The 13,690-nt window shown below is 38.1% G+C and overlaps 1 protein-coding gene across 1 annotated transcript in view; it reads right to left on the bottom strand.

Annotated features, from left to right (window-relative positions):
• Positions 1-193: 193 nt before the first annotated feature.
• CASD1 (CAS1 domain containing 1) overlaps positions 194-13,690 on the bottom strand; it is a 38,859-nt gene continuing 25,362 nt past the window's right edge. Inside the window, exons 10-18 of the mRNA XM_063123151.1 lie at positions 13,245-13,334; positions 11,800-11,919; positions 9,678-9,834; positions 8,982-9,061; positions 7,508-7,609; positions 6,868-7,008; positions 6,367-6,444; positions 4,811-4,903; positions 194-3,921 (exon numbers count right to left, since the gene is read on the bottom strand). Of these exons, the coding sequence (XP_062979221.1) occupies positions 3,655-3,921; positions 4,811-4,903; positions 6,367-6,444; positions 6,868-7,008; positions 7,508-7,609; positions 8,982-9,061; positions 9,678-9,834; positions 11,800-11,919; positions 13,245-13,334 (1,128 nt within the window). The 3' untranslated portion in view covers positions 194-3,654. The remainder of the gene's footprint in view (positions 3,922-4,810; positions 4,904-6,366; positions 6,445-6,867; positions 7,009-7,507; positions 7,610-8,981; positions 9,062-9,677; positions 9,835-11,799; positions 11,920-13,244; positions 13,335-13,690) is intronic.

Below are 13,690 nucleotides of genomic sequence, written 5' to 3'. Positions count from 1 at the left end.
AGGGCAGGTCCTGATTTTTAGGTGTTTTATTGTGCTGTTTAACAAAGCCCAGTACACATATTTACAAAGCAATCCTATGGTCCCTGGCAGGGCATCCCAGGGACCATAGGATATGTTGGATGCCCCCTTCTAGAGCTGCAGCTAATGCAATGACCTTGGGAGGGGAAATCATACACAGTGTGCTGAATTGTAATTTTGATGGAAGGCATTTTATTGGAAGATAATCATTGAACAGTGCCTAATCTGCTTTTTACATCAGCTTTGTTATGTTAAGAAATGGGCATCAGAGAAGCTAAACTGATTAGAGTTATATATTTGTTTTGTGCCAGAAACAAGTGTACCAAATGGCAAGACTTTTAACCATGGGTCCACAAGTTCCGGCAGGCCTTGAGGCCAAGCATTATTTTCTACTGCCATTTGTGAAGTCCAGTCCCACCATATTATTGCAACACAGGGTATTATATGTATTTCTAAAACACATTTTTTTTATCAGACTTATTAACAACTTTATATAAGTTAAACAATCCTGGATTCTGTAGGTACATTGCCATTCAAAGTTAGACAGGAAAAAGCTGAGCTACTGGCAGAGACTGTAGGCTCAATTTCCAAAAATTCTTTACAATATTTTGCATAACCCTTGTGTTTGCAATATTCAGTATCCTCTCATATTAGAATACAGGGGACAGTATTCTATTCGACACTATATCTACGGTAAATTATGTTGCATTAGTGTACACAACCTCTAGAACAACAGCAACACTTTCCTCCAGCAAATGCTATTGGTGTTGTACTAGAGGCCGTTTACTCTATCTACTGCAGCATAATTTATGTTAGTGGAACTGTTGAAAAGAATACTGCCTCTGTATTTTTAGACAATATTCAAATAAACCAAGCACTTCAGTAGATTTTTGAACTGTTTAAAACACACTCACACCCACACACACACACATTCTTCTGCTTAATTGTTGCTCCTTCCAGTAGAAAAATAAGCATCTACAGCACATTTATTTTAATGTTTAAATTACTTCATATTTGTCACATAACTTTAAAAGAAAATATATTTTATCCCACATACAGTAATAGCAAACAAGTGCAATATTTCAAACATAAAAATAATCTTTAACCAAAACTGTACAACCGATAAATAAAATATCTACAACACTTGGTTTATAAACATAACCAAAACTCCCACCCCTAACAAAAGGTCTCTTGCCGCTTAATATTATGAATGTTATTTGTACATGCAGCCCATGACTTGCCAGCCATTACTATCGTGCTTAGCTAAATGGAAATGAAACAAATCAAATGCACCTATTCTTAGTGGAAAAGTACAACTTTTGACACAATTGGAAATAAACAGGTAACAGAAAATACAGAACTTGCACACTGTAGTTTGTTAACATACTGAGCAAGATGGTTCAAGTTAAGCATTAAATGAAAGCAATTTGGGATCCATCATTCTTTAGCGGAATTTCCCCCCACAATTATACTTCAATATATGACCTTCTATGACAGGATTCCAAAGTTCCCACTGTCAAAGTATACATCAAAACTCACTTTCCATAAATTAAAAGTCATATTGTTTATCATTACATACAATTGCACATATGCATAGAAAACAATACTTCATTCTTCAAGTGCTAAAACCTTATGTAACGTACCAACATAACAGGGACAAACTGCTGATGCTCAATGCCAGGGTTGAAATGAGCATGTGCCAGAAGTTTCTTCAGAAAAGCTACTCTTCCCGAGCAACCTAAAATGCTCTTTAAATCTCCATCAATGGAGAATGAAGAGCCCTTTAAAGGGGAAGAATACCAATGATGTATGCACACTATTTCCCCACAAATAAACTATGTGCCAATCCACAGATTGCATCTTGAAATTGGTCCTGCTCGAAGAGCACTTGGAGGGGCCAACTTCTAAAAAGGAAAGTCAGCATGTAATTTGAATATGGGTATCAAGACCCAGGTGTTTCAAACAGATGTTAGGATGTTGTCTCGATTTGTACTCTCTACTATGACAACTTACCCTGCATCCACCCCAAAAAGGCCAGAATTATAAATTCAGCAGGACAAAGAATTTGTGAATTCCATTTAATTGGAAGTATTTAAGTTGCATTCTATCTCCTTCAATCTGAACTGCTGTATTTTTTACATCTGCACAGCATGCTTAAGATTGTAAAGAGAAAAGTTAGACTGAAAATAAAACTAGATATTAAAGTTATCCAAAGGAACATGATTTATCATTTTAGAATTTAAAGACACTTTAAAAATTGATTGATCAAGCATAGAAAATCACACATTTTTATAGGATTGTGGATATTTTTAAACTATGGTGACGTTAACATAATGCATTTTCAGCCTTTTTAAACTGTGATTGGTAAAACACTTTTGAGGTCCTACACTGTGGCTCATTTTTCTTCTCTCTTCTCATGCAGTCTGATATGAGTTTTGAGATTAAAAAAACCTTTCTGCCAAACAAAAACAGTAATTGTTACACAAGCTTCAGATAACCATAGCCAAGTACCTGACCTCTTTACTGAAGCATGTATGTTATACAAGTCTGCATTTCCTATGGAGTTACTTTCAGTGGCATAAAGAGGAGCAGAGTTGAACTGTATTCTAGCTGCCTCATTATTCACATCCTATAGAAAAGAGTGGTATGCCAAGAGAAAAAAGGGAAAATTGATAGGAAAAATGGCAGGGGTCTTTTTTGTGATCGGTGAACTTTTGATCCTAATATTGCATGATATAAAGAGCTTATTACATAATCTGAAAAGAAATGGTGAAAAAACATCATTTTATGCAAAACCAAAATAAGACTACTCAAAAATTCCACCTAAATGTCATTTCTGAAACTTTTTTTAAAATTACTGAAATTACCTTCATTGAAATGGTATGCTATATAGTTTGTAAACATGGATATTAAGAATATATGAATGTGATAATTTACACGCACACACACCAGTGATTAAGGGTTTCCTAGATATGTATTAGCGATATCCAAAATAGTAATCAGCAAAATAAATTACTAGCTTTTTAAATTCAGAAACCTTCCAATTACTGTAAGAAAAATTTGATCACACAGCAATGCTGGATTCTTTAAAGACAGGTCACAGTCTTTAAGTTATTTATTATGGTGCAGTCCATACAATAAATGGACCTCTGTAAGTTAGCTGTGGGATTACAAGAACATAACTGTCTTTAAAGAGGTTATTTTACTCCTTTCAATAAAAGCAGCTCCTTGAAACATGAATACATCAACTTCAGTATGCTAGTAATTATTAACGGATTGATAATGCCTCAATTTAAAGTTGATGCATCAGTCTCTAAATGCCTCTGTTGAGCTAAACTCACTTTTTATCTTACCTTTAGAAAGATGTAAACAGAAATAATGCTCCAGTAGAAAATATGTATTCCCCCCCCCCCCCCCGCAGTTGTGTACAGCGCATTTGTTTTCTTTAGTGGGTGGATATCCCCGTGCAAAACAATGATTTTCCACCACATATGCTCAAGTTGAATTCACTCCAGTATCTTTCTTGCGCTGCCCAGATGCATAAAAGTTTTTGGGTTTTTTTTGTAATTCCAGTTTATTTTATTATGTATTTTGGCTCAGGCAGACACAAAGTAAGCCTGAAGGATTTATTGGAATTTAACGCTTTGATTGTTCTTGAACCGATGATAAAAAGAGAAGTCCAGAAAAAAACCCACCTACACACAGCAACCTTTTCAGTAGCATTGCATTATCTTTTGGAACAACAATCTGTGCAAGATCATTTGTGATCTGAGAAATTTCATGTGCCACACAAACAAATATAAAAGTGCTGACAATAATGTTGAGCATGGGATTTCCTGGAATGAGGACCAAGATCCCCTTGGTATCTGCTGCTAGCCAAATGTGGTACTGACAGATGAAAAGCTGGAAAGAAAATAAAGAAAAGTTAGGGGGAAATGTACCTATCATGACATGCTTTAAACCATGTAACATTTCTGAAGACTAGACATTTTATCAATGAAGAATGCTATAGTAGTGTGAAAAGGAATGTTATTTACCACACTGGCGTCAGAAGAGAATCAAAGAGCTCTCATTAGTTCAATGGGTGTGAGTACACAAACTCTTTATAGCTTATGGGTTGGATCCAGATTTAGTAAAACTTAGATCTAAGTCTGGACCCAACCCATAAGCTATAAACTGGTATGACTAAATCTGGATCCAACCCCCATATAATCTCCCCAAGAGCAATTATTCTTGCTCCTCCAAGATTTATAGTAATGCCCACAACTTGCGAAAGCTTCAAATAAAGAACAGAAGAAATGTGGTCTTCTTATACTACAAAGGTGCTTTGCAAGAGCTTGCAGCTTTTACATTGTTCAACGATTATATAACGTTCAGTGTTAAAAGCTCTGCCTAATATACTGTGTTGGTAAACTTTACAAGGTCATAAATAAAGTTGGACTTCCTATTCTGATAGCACTTCTTTGCCCAGGAAACCTAAAGACAACCCTCTATTGTGGCCACAGGTTGCAGAAGGGAGTCAAAAGGGGGAGGCCAAACACTGCTTCTCTTAATTTGTAATAAGCGCATATATTTTTCTTCTGCTGCTTGATTTGGGGGCGGGGGGGGGACAACATTGCCATTTCACATGACAATATATATACAACCTTTGTTCATTTGTTGCTTTTCAGCCTGAAATACCAATTTAGAATGTTCAAGATTGCACATAATGACAGATCACAAATCAACCAAAGTCTTATATACACACTAGACTTGATGCTCCTTAAAATTAGAACAAAATTATGCTACTTGCCTCAAGAGAAATTCTGCCAAACCAGGCAAAAAATGAACTATATACAGAACGAGCATAGCCAGGTATATTCCTGATAAGGACAAAAGCTAAAATCTGAAAGACAAAATCAAGGTATGTGTGAAAAAGAGATGACTTTAATATTTCACACGTATTCCTAAACACAAAAACTGCTGGTTCTTCTTCGTGGTCTCTGTGCTCACACATATGCGCTCAGTTTAGCATTATGTGAAGAAGCCTGGGTGGTCCTCGGGCTCACACATGCCCCCCTCTCGTCCCCTCTTGTGAGTAGAATGGAAGCATCTACTGCCTGGTTTAAGCTAACTGCACTTTGTTCTTTTGTCTGAACTGGGCCAGCCTATGGTAAGTTTAAACTATTGTTTATTGAAAGAAGTTAAGAACAAAGCTTGTTTCAGTAAACCATAGTTTAAGGTAACCATAGTCTGGGCCATTTTGGCTGTACTGACATACTGCAGGTAGTTTGATATTTCTGTCTCCTCACAGCTGTGCAGGAGGAGAGAGCGGGGTGGGGAATATATGAGCCCAAGGCTCACCCAGGCTTCTTAACACAGTGCTAAACTATGGTTTAGCATTACATTACACTAGGCTGTTGGGGGTCTCACTGGGCACCAAGGACAAATTTATGTAATACTGAATCCCAACATTCTCTTAGTCACGCTACAGCATCACACACTCTAGCATGACTATGAAATGGATCATGAGGTTGGAGTAGGCAGACAAAGGTACCTCAGATGCAATTCATGTAGCTAGTTCAGGGTCAGCGTTCTTCCCTCTTATTACAAGGATGTCATCTTCTGTAATGAGGAAAAATGCTGCCCCCTGACAAGGCAATGCCTCTAGAGAAAGACTTCACTGGGTGCATGGGTTTCAGTGCATGACATTTTCACTGCACCCCACCCCACCGCACTGAGGGTGAGGGGCTTTTAATATACATACGAACACATAGGCCTTTTTTTTCATCACAAGCCTACTACTATTCCAGAAATGCCACAATATACAAACACTTACTTTGTTTGAACATCAGGCCAAGGGTCCATCTAGTCCAGCACTCTGTTCATACAGTGGCCAACCAGCTGTCAGCCAGGAACCCACAGCAGGACACAAGTGCAACAGCACCTCCCACCCCTGTTCCCCAGCAACCGGTGTACATAGGCATACTGCCTGTGCTGCTGGAAGTAGCATATAGCCATCAGGGCTGGTAGCCTTTGATGGTCTCCTCCAGGAATTTATTCAACCCCCCCTTTAAAGCCATCCAAATTGGTGGCCATTATGACATCTTGTGGTAGTTTATTCCATAGTTTAACTATGCGCTGTGTGAAGAAGTGCTTCCTTTTATTTGTCCTGAAGGAGGATATATATATAAATTGTATATGCTAGACTACCAAAAACCTTACATTGTTTAACCCTGCTTTGCTATTATTTGTGATGGGCAGATTAATCAGTTGTTTTGTGAGCCCTACCACTTTATGCCCAATTTACTAGAACTGTGGAGAAAGACCAAAGATTTCAATCACAGGAAAGGAAGGGAATATATTTACCTGCACAACTGAAACAGAAGGATGCATTTCATTGCACTCAGTTTTGTTTTTACAGCTACTTGCCCAGATAGAGTATGTCTAAAACATATAAAAACATAAATATGACCCAACCAAACCATTTTTTCCAACGTTACAAATGAAGCAATTGTATTGAAAATAAATGTTGGCCTTACAATTTATACTTAGGTTGCAAACCTTTGCAAATTTATATGGCAGTAAGTCCCACCAAATAGGATTTATGTCTGAGTCAATATTCATACTTGGAGATGTTTTTACTTCTGCAATCAAGCACCCATGACAAATTCTTTAAGAGTTTTTCTATGTCATTTTCTCACTGTAGCTAGCAAAAAACCCTAAAATCAATGTCAGCAGGCCAACAGCCTGGCTTCTTATGGCATGCTCAAAGTTTACTATCTGTTTTCATTAAGATTATGCCCACCCCAAGTAACTCATATAAAGATAATAAAGACATCCGTTGAATAAAGTATTTGGGACACTTACCAAAAAAGAAACTACTGAAATAAATAATAAAATATTTGAAAATTTGTTGGGGAAGAGCGGCTCTCCTTTTCCTTCTGAGAGGACCTGCCATTTCTGAAACGTTAGATAAATAAAAGCAAACAACATTCCATGAAAAACGACCTGCAAGGGAAAGAATACTCAATGTCAGCATTTAACAAAGGTGTATTTAATAACACAGCACACTTAAGGCACCCATGCATAAATATGTATGCCCACGTATAACACCTGAATTTTAAGAACCACTTCCAGTCTCATAAGGCACAACAAGAAATGAAGTGAGTCTCTTTAGGCCAGACACACAATGAGTGGTGTTCCCCATTTAACAGTCAAATGATGTTTTACTAAGATACTGTCTAATAGTCAGAACTACAAACCAATATTTTAGTCACAAATTCTGTTCTCTTTGAAGCGTTGTAGGATACACTTTTCAAAAATGGAAGCAGCAAGCAACATATCTGACTTGAGCAACTTCCTTAGCTCCTTTTCATTAGCTTTTTCTTGATTTCATTGCGAATTGACAACACAGTTTGCTATTGCTTACATAATTGTCACAGCCACAACTTATTGACAGGCCACATACAAATGAAAGTCATAAAAATTAAAGGAAAACTTTACGTACGTATCGATCTAATTTCCACCTAAACCACCATTCATAGACACTCCCATTTAGTTCGAAACACTTGGACAATGGCCAAGTAGAAAAAATCTTCTCAAATATACCCTGTAAGAAACAAGCATGAAAATGCTATAACAGCTTGGTCACACCAATGGGCCATCTAGCACAAAGATTCCATTTCTGACAGCAGATAAATATGGATGCTCAAGGATGTTTGTAACATTATAATGCAGGATTTACATCCAATATGAGGCTAGCACAGGGATGCGTAACCTCCAGCACACAGAGCCTCTTAGGGGCACTCAGAGGAACAGCCACTGCACCCAGCATTGGGTAAGTCCTTCCACGCAGTGTGTCCCACCGCCATGAATCACCTATCAGAAGATGCTTTTTGTGCTCAGGCTGACAGAAGAGTTTGCTCCAGGAGAGCTGAAAGAGCCAAAGTTGGCCACAGGTCTCTTTTAGAGGCTGAGTGCTTTTCTTGCTCAAGAGGCCTGTTTTCCCACACCAGCCCTCTCAACCCACGTTTTTTCTTTTTCTTTTTTATGCTCGTGAAACTGCTGAAGAATTTATTTGCTGGGAAAAAAAAAACCCTGTTCACTGGGAGTCAAATAAAAACAATAAAAGCTTCTGCAATATATAAGCGTGCTTTCTTAAAATCAAAAGATATTTTGATCAGTTGTAGTCAAATAAAATCTTTAATTCTCCCAGAGAAAATGGTTGGAAGACTTGTGAATCTTGGGGAAGTGCAAATTAACCATTCCAAGTCATGGAAGTGTGAAGAAACCTGGAATTAATATGGTTGCAAATGCTTTGTAAAGCTGGTTGTGAAAACTATGCTTGCTTATTCATTTCATTTAAATGATGAAAATAAGGTCACATATTCCAATCGTGTGCTAAAAAAACAATTGAGCTACATTTTAGTCAAATACCAGAAAGCAGAAATTACTTGGTTTGATTTTTTAAATTTTTATATTTTAAAACCAACAACAAAACACAGAAGAAGAAAATTATGTTTTTCTAACTCCTTTTTATCTTACTGTTAGAAAGCACAACCATTTTCTAACATGTCTTTCCTTCACTAGGAAAGTTTTAGTTGCCAAGACTTCCAAGGATAACCAAGTAAACTAAAACAGAAAAACATCCCTTCTCCCCAAAACAAAACAGCCTGTTTGGGATGCAGGCACAGGCTGATATGCCTTGTTAAAATGGATGCTCCACCTTCAGGCCTTTGGATGAACTCATGCATTCCAACACCCATTTCTAGGGACACAGTTAATTGATTTAAAACAAAACTAAAGGCATGTCAATCGTTTCAACAGACACCATAGCCTATTTTTTCCCGATAATTCCCATGACAGTCCCATAGCTGCAAGTGTGTTTTCTTTGAATTAACATGAAATATTTCATAGTCTTAAACAGATACTTGGATTCTATCATTCTATGTACAAAAATATACAATTTGTACAATACAAACCTGAGAATATGCTAGAAAACATATACAGATGAACAGGAAAACTAGTTTCAGCAGTAAACCAAAATGCCAGAAGCAATTTCCTGGGAAAAAGAGCAGTAAGGAAGAGTGTTACTTTTAAAAACAACCTGTTACCATTTTGATAAGTACTCTAAATTTATATTATACATAATACAGAACTATCTGTACTATACCTAACACAGAAGCCCTCTCAGAAACAAGTATTTTTGTGGGCGTCAGGGCTTGCCCCTGGAAGTGCTGTATCACAGCTGTGCATAGCCTTGGGCTGGTGAGGCTGGGCGTACATGGACTTCGACCCAGTGGGACTGACCACTCACACATACACCCTATTAGATACTTCACACGGTTTGCTTTACAGAAGAAAGGTTTGATTAACTACTGAGAGTACCAATAACTACAAATTTCATTGTTAACACCAAACTATTTATTTATTTATTTATTTATTTATTTTATTACATTTATATACCGCCCTACAGCCGAAGCTCTCTGGGCGGTTTACAACATTAAAAATAGTAAACATTAAGAGTATACAATTTTTTTTTAAAAAAAACATAAAAACAGTATAAAAACAGTATCCATTTAAAAACAACAACAACAACTAGAAGTTTAATGCAAAATAAAGCACTTAGCTATTTTAGTAAACCAACAGCTTTCTATACAAAGGGAAATAATATTTACCATTGGCTTTCTTCTGGACTATCTGAGGCCACAAAACTAATGTAAGATATATGATCATAAACCAGACAGTGACTAGAGGAACGAAGTAATAGAACTGGTAAGACCGATCCATCACTATGCACAGTACCACAACCAGGAAGTTCAGCCGAAATAAAACCTGTTAAGTATTAGAGAAGAAAAGAAGCATTTCTTCATGAAACATAAGGAATGAAAGGTGATTTGTGTGTGTGCATATTTTAGTGTAAACAACTTCAAGGAAGTCATTTGAATTACTTTTATTTAAAGGGAGCGTAAAAATTTTGAGTAATTTTTAAAACAATATGGCCGCTTAACATTTTGTAGATCAGGCAGTTTGCTTTTCCTAACTTAAATGAAAACAGTTTAGCGAAACTAACCTTGTATTCTAGATTGCTCTATACAACTGCTCTGTTTCTATCTTTATATTGTAAAATTAAAAACACACACAGAGACAACACATACATACACACACACACAGTCACACCAGCCTGCACAATCTTTGGTAGTTATTACTGTGTACCACTCTATAATAGAAAGTTTCCTTGTTCAGGATCTTTAGTAAAAGCAGAAGGCAGATTTTACCAAAGATCCTTGAGTCTAGTCAAGGGAACTCCCATTCACTCCTGGAGCCCCGTTTGTCCACAAGTGAGAGCTTTATACAACTCCAATTCAGCAGAGCAGATTATGGATTAGTTGCAGCAGTGTCAGAAGGAGGACGATCTGGAACTCTTGGTAGATCTCCAGATGATCTGCAGTAGATCAGCAAGAGTTTCCTACTCTCAACCGTTTAGCAACAACAACCTTTCTCTCTCTCCTAAGTGAGCTTGGAGAGAAACAAGAATAAGGTGTGTGTGTGTGTGTGTGTGTGTGTGTGTGTGATAGCACTTGTGAGCAAGCTTCAGTTCTGAAAACAAATTCCAGACTAAAATATGTACTCAGAGGGCCTCTTATTCAGCAATTCTATGTCTGCTTTCCTGAGCCATTCTTTTGCACCAGCCTGGCTGGCTGAATCTTCGACCAAAGAAAAAGTGGGGAGAAACCCTACTGTAAGAATGCTATGTATAGGATCCAAACCTCAAAAGCATGTGAGTGTAACTCCCTACTCTGTCTGCTGCTGTACAATACTCCATGATACCAAAGAAATTTATTCCATCTTGGGAAAGGACAAATAGATTGTCAGTAGGATGAACACAGTGAGCTGGTAACAACTGGAATGCTCTATGCTTTGGTAGGCCCACTAACTTCAGGACAAGAAGTTAACTGAGCTAGTCTGCTACAATTGCAATGCCTGATATGGTCTGCCCTGGCTGTGATGAGTACCATCCAGAAGAAATGAAACATGGCCTTGACATGAGGACAGACTTGGTACCACCTGAAAGATTCTTTCCAAATTGTCCACAGGAATCAATATGTCTCTATCTTTGAACAGATACTGGAACTTCAGTAGCATAAGACTCTGAGCTCCAGCTACTTGATGTAAAGCTTCTGCTCTTTCCAAAACTCATACCCTTGACTGAAACAGACTACAGGATGGTTTCCAGCTAGACAAGTTAATCTTATCCGCATACTTCCTTGGCATGTAGCACAGTGAAACATCCTCCCCACGCTTGCTGATACTGTATCCTCAAACAATCCAACAATCAGATGTGAAGTATGTCTATGCTACAGCCTTAAATACTGGAGAAGGATAGCTCCCAAGCAATGTCACCCCTTCCTTTCAAGGTACTGGCCCAGACCTTGAGCTCAAAGTCAAAGGAGGATGAGCCAGCCAAGTGTAGGGCTGCTGTACCACTAGCTGGGATGCTGGACCAGGTTCCCAAAACTGAACTTGAGGCGAGTGGTCAGGAGCCCATGAAATCCAAGCCGGGATTCCAGGAAATCCTGCCAGACACTCCAGTATTCTGCTATTTTTTTACATGGAAAAGCATTCCTGCTTAGGAAAGCACAGGAGGGGTCTGTCACCTTTAAAGCCAGGCCAGAGACTCAAAGTAGAATGGAAGCTACCCAACATGGAACAGTTCTTCCAGTGGCATGGAAATAGGGAATAACATTTGTGATAGACAGTCATGAACTATTTATAATATATGAACTATTTACTTCTTACCTGACACACTCTATAAATGCCAAAGTCTCCTTTAATCCAGAAGTATGAAAAATGCCCATAACCTGTTTGGAACAGATATGCAGCAACCAACACACGAATGTGCATGTACACCGGCAGAAACTATGAATAAAAATATGTTTTTAAAAACATCAAGCTATTTAAAAATATTAAAATCCAACTTAATGGTAAATGTATGCCTCGTAATAGTATCATATTAATAGGATTTTAAGGTTCAGCTACTCCCACCCCCAAATTATTCTACCTTGTCGGCCCTCTCAATCCAGCATCAACTATCTGTCCCACAGCTGAGTAAGTAGTCATCATTATACATAGTTGTGTGCAAGTAAGTTGGTGTGGCTCTGTAGGTTGGGGTATTCATCCAGCAGTGGCATTAGAGGAGGAAGAGAATAGGACATCTGACTCTTCCTAAAGCTATGCTCTGAGAATCATAATAAAAGCAGCAACTCTTCCCAAACCAGGTTGGAATGATCAGGCTGCGGGGAGGGGGGGGCGGAATTACCCCCACAATCCAATTTGGATTAATAAGTATCTTCTGCTTGGAACATCCAAAACCACCTTGCAGTGGTGAGCGTCTCTACCTGCCTCAGGATCACTACCTCAAATCGCCTTTCTACCCGAGAGGGCCCACTCGTTTGGGAACTACAGGATTGAAGTGCAGTAAATCCACTAAAGATGGCACTGTCAAAATACATAAATTAAATTCAACATCTTCAAAAAGTATTTTTTTCAATTGTATTACACACCATAGATAAAGCAAGAGAATACATTTTCATGTTTTAGAAAAGTGCATCTTCCAAAACAGAACTTAATACCCCCAATGTGAAGCTAAACACAGAAGCTTTGCTATAGCTGTTCAATTTCTGTCTCATTGGTAAATTGCAGAAGGCTATTTCTGATGTAAAACATTATGTTAAAGCTGTAACATAGAGCTTCTCTACATTGTGGGCTCTCCCACATTAGAGGCCTTCAAGAGGCAGCTGGACAACCATCTGTCAGGTATGCTTTAAGATGGATTCCTGCACTGAGCAACTCTACTATTCTATGATTTCAAATTTTTTTGCAATGCCTTACCGAGGCTTCCTGTATCTACTTTCTTTCTGGTTTTATGACCGGTGCCACTGCACAGGCAGCAGTGTGGTTTAAAATTGAATACTTCCTCTCTCTGCGTGCTCCATTCACTTTAATGAGACAGCACCATATAGTGGCGTAAATATAGTGCAATGTTGAGTTTACATGCTGGGAGATAATGTGGGAGTATCCAGGAAATCGCACTAGCTCTGGTTTTATTAAACCCACGATTTCCAGCGAATAGCACGAGAGGGGCCCTGGATGGTGACGATGTTATGTAATAGACCCACAAACTTCTGTGAGTGGCTAATCACAAGCATGCTATAAATTGCTCTTTTAAAGAAACCAGTACTTACAGTACTTGCTCCAGAGATATGATAGATCAAAATGACAAGCTGCATCCAGCCTTTCCATTCATCTGTCTGCTCTCTATTTAACACCTTAGTCTGTGCAAAATAAAATAAGAGCATTGCTATTCCAACAAATACAAAGACCTCTACAAAACAACAAAATTAAAAAAAGAAAACCTATGAGCCAAACAGTTTTGAAACAACTATATTCATTATTATAATAGCAATGATCAAATGAGTAATTTTTATGTATTTTGAACTACTAGGAAGAAGCTGCAATCCAGAGGGCTGCACAATGAGAATTGTATAAGCAGCAGGGTATACACTGATTGATAGGCTGCTTTTGAAAGGTGGAAAAGTGGCTCCTGATGCAGTTTGAAGAGTTACTGTTGAAGGAGGGAGGAAGAAAAGAAAAGCCCAAAGGTGGCTCTTTGGCTCAGGGCCATGTATTG

This window comes from Elgaria multicarinata, chromosome 1 (assembly GCF_023053635.1).
Source record: "Elgaria multicarinata webbii isolate HBS135686 ecotype San Diego chromosome 1, rElgMul1.1.pri, whole genome shotgun sequence".
NCBI classification, from domain to species: domain Eukaryota; kingdom Metazoa; phylum Chordata; class Lepidosauria; order Squamata; family Anguidae; genus Elgaria; species Elgaria multicarinata.
Note: the sequence above shows the minus strand (reverse complement) of the source record. Positions and strands in the feature narration are given on the sequence as shown.